This window comes from Penaeus japonicus, unplaced genomic scaffold (genome assembly GCF_977035675.1).
Source record: "Penaeus japonicus unplaced genomic scaffold, GWHDUDI00000001_assembly GWHDUDI00000016, whole genome shotgun sequence".
Classification (NCBI taxonomy): Eukaryota; Metazoa; Arthropoda; class Malacostraca; order Decapoda; family Penaeidae; genus Penaeus; species Penaeus japonicus.
In genome coordinates this window covers 11,333,611-11,336,748 of record NW_028234418.1, presented here as the reverse complement: position 1 = coordinate 11,336,748, position 3,138 = coordinate 11,333,611, and the positions used below count along the sequence as shown (strand labels likewise).

At 34.4% G+C, this 3,138-nt stretch overlaps 1 protein-coding gene across 2 annotated transcripts in view; it reads left to right on the top strand.

Moving 5' to 3' along the window:
• LOC122263145 (heterochromatin protein 1-binding protein 3) overlaps positions 1–2,657 on the top strand; it is a 9,201-nt gene extending 6,544 nt beyond the window's left edge. For both annotated transcript variants that reach the window (XM_043031486.2, XM_043031487.2), the window contains one exon: positions 402–2,657. In XM_043031486.2, coding sequence (XP_042887420.1) covers positions 544–1,527 — 984 coding nt within the window. In that variant the 5' untranslated portion in view covers positions 402–543 and the 3' untranslated portion in view covers positions 1,528–2,657. The remainder of the gene's footprint in view (positions 1–401) is intronic.
• Positions 2,658–3,138: the final 481 nt, after the last annotated feature.

Genomic DNA, 3,138 nt, shown 5'->3' with positions numbered 1-3,138 from the left:
TATAAACGAAATAATTATGATAAAAACACGAGAACAAGAATAAGATTAACATTTTTGCTTTCTTGCTTCTTTAGGGCATTTAGCGAAAAGCACACACTCACTCACTCACTAATTAAAGAAAATGTATAATGTGTAGGGCTAATATATTTACCTTTTCAACTAAGTTCGTAAATAAACTTGGGTGAAGACCATTATAATCATTAACTTTGGATGTTACGGTATGTAATGTCGATGGCCATTATAATCTTTAATATTATTATTCGAAGTAGTACTAGGAGTTGTGTCAGTAGTAGTCTTTGCATTCTGTATTATTAACATTATTATTAGTAGTATTATTGTTATACTTATCATCTTTATATTAATATTATTATTACTTATTGTATTTTTTTCTAACATTTCAGTATGTTCTCGCAGCCTACTCCTAACGAGGTTGACAGCGCCTGAGTAACTAGGGAAGGTGGGCGAGTGACGTATAAATCTCCTCGCCATAGCCCAGGCATTTACTTTGTATACCAATCTCCGCTTTAGTAGAACACTATCAACATGGCTCCAGTAGCAAAAAGTACCAAAGCTCCAAGGACAACGGCTGGCCCTAAGAAGCGCGGTCGACCGAAAGGGTCCAAAAATAAGGTTGCAGCCAAAGGACCATCAAAGGTTGCGAAGGGCACTACAAAAGCTGCCAAAGGCAACTCTAATCCAGTTAAATTCGCTGAACTCGTTCAATCTGCGTTTGAGGCTTTGGACAACCGCAAAGGAACATCTCTTCAGGCAGTCAAGAAGTACCTGAAGGAAAACAATAACATTGACGCCCGAAAGAAGTCGGTTTACATCAACAAAGTTATTAAGAACATGACTGACAATGGGGTTATTCTTCACGTCATTGGCAAAGGCGCCAGAGGCAGCTTCAAGTTGGCCAATAGCCAGAAGTTCAAGCATGGAAATTCTAGTTCCCTCAAGTTCTCTAAGCATGTGCTAGCAGCTTTGGAAGCTTTGGACAACCGAAAGGGATGCTCGCTCCAGGATATCAAGAAGTACCTGAAGGAGAATAAAGGTGTCGACCCAAAGAAGAAGGCTGTTCACATCAATAATGCCATCCGAGCCCTGACGGAAGAGGGCAAGTTCCGCCAAGTTATCGGGACTGGAGCCAAAGGTCGTTTCCGATTGCAGAAGGAAGACGTGATTGCACCTAGCTTCTCCGACCTTGTTTTTGAGGCTTTCAAAGCTCTGGATAATCGCAAAGGATCTACTCTGCAGGCTGTTCGGAAGTACCTGAAGGAAAACAATGGCATTGATCCCCAGAAGAAGGCTGTCTATATCAACAAGACCATACGAAGATTCCTTGAAGATGGAACACTTCAGCACCTGATCGGCTCTGGGGTCAAGGGAACATTCAAACTGTGCAAAGATCAACCCCCACCGAGGGTCAGTCACAAGAAAACAGGAAGCAAGAAAGCAAGCAAGGAAGAGGAAGCTCCCAAAGAAGAGGAAGTAATCGAAGATGATGCAGATCCCAGCGAAGAAAAGTAATTTTTTTTTATTCTTCATTTGTATTTGCATTTTACATTTCGGATTGGCTTTTAGGCTTAGTGAAGGGTTTGGACACATTTTTTACAAATCAATAAAAAAAATCGATTTTATATTTGTTTGCTTCACTGAGTCTATACCTATGTTAAACCTGCCTGTATATAACTAATCCGTCTCCGGACCTATAATAGGGTTGCAGAAAGGGAAATCAGTACTTCTATTTTATATCTAGGTATATCACAAATTTTATGCATACATCTATTCAGCCCCAAGTCGTATGCAGACAATGTCGTAAGTCACATATCCCATATAGTCATAGCCTTTTAATATGTAGGTCTATATTTTATAAGTAGAACATTAAAAAGTACAATTTTTTAAAGCATGATATAAATTGTAAGATTCACAATTTTATTAATGATAGTTTTATATTAACACTAATGATAATAACCATAACAGCAATGAGGTTAACAATAATAGTAATAACAGTCACTTTTGTATAATATTTTATAGAAGTCTCAAACTGAACCACTGTCAAGACATGATACAAAGTAATTTTAATGTGTTTTGTTATTTTTTTAAATTATAATCTAACACCCATGGATAAAATCCCATAGATTATGTTTTTATTATTCATATATATATATATTTATATATATTGATATGTATATACGTATATGTAATATATGTATGTATATATAATATATATACATGTGTGTGTTAAGTATGAATATTGTTTCAATTTTACAACCGCAATTTTTGTATCCTGCATTATTTCGACTGGTATACTACTACTGCTAATGTTCTCTAAAACTGCAATTTTAATCATTTCATGTTAAGGTTATTGCAATTTAATTTTATTATATATTCATAAATCTTTTCATGTATTGCTGATGTTATTATATCTGTTTTGGTTTCATTTCTCAGCAGTAGTATGGTTTTCTTTTTTTAGCATCATTGTTGTTTTCCTTATTGTTAGTATTAGTAATTGTAATGAAATTAGGGTTGATGTTAGTCTTATGATCCTATTATACCCCTATTCATAAATATTCGTATGCAATATCCCAAAACAATGTGCAGTATAAATGATTGAAAATACTCTTGTATTTTTGTTATATTACATAAATGAGTAATAATTTGTTTCTTTTTCACATAAATGTATAACCACAACCTATAGTTAGGACTATGCATATATATATATACTTATATACATATATATATATGTATGTGTATATATATGTAAACAGAAATGTGAAGAAAAGGGTTATTTATCTTCACTAAGTCGACGTCTTTTGACTTCTCTTTGAATTTGCACTAACACAACTAAGCCCCCCCCCCTTCCCACCAACTCTTTACCACTCACTTTCTATATATTCCTTTCTAAAATTTGTTTTCTTATTTCTTTCAACATGCATTGCTGTATTAAGTAAATTGATTGACATTTCAAGTCGGAACTGGAGAATAGTAGTAAGTTAAGATATGCAGCGAGCAACTGAAAAGTTTCTCTATTTCAGAGTATAGGATTTTCATTAGGACATAAATATGTTTTTTTTTTTTTAAGTAAGCTACAACATACATCATGCTACTATCTGTTATATACTGCCATCGATAACCGTG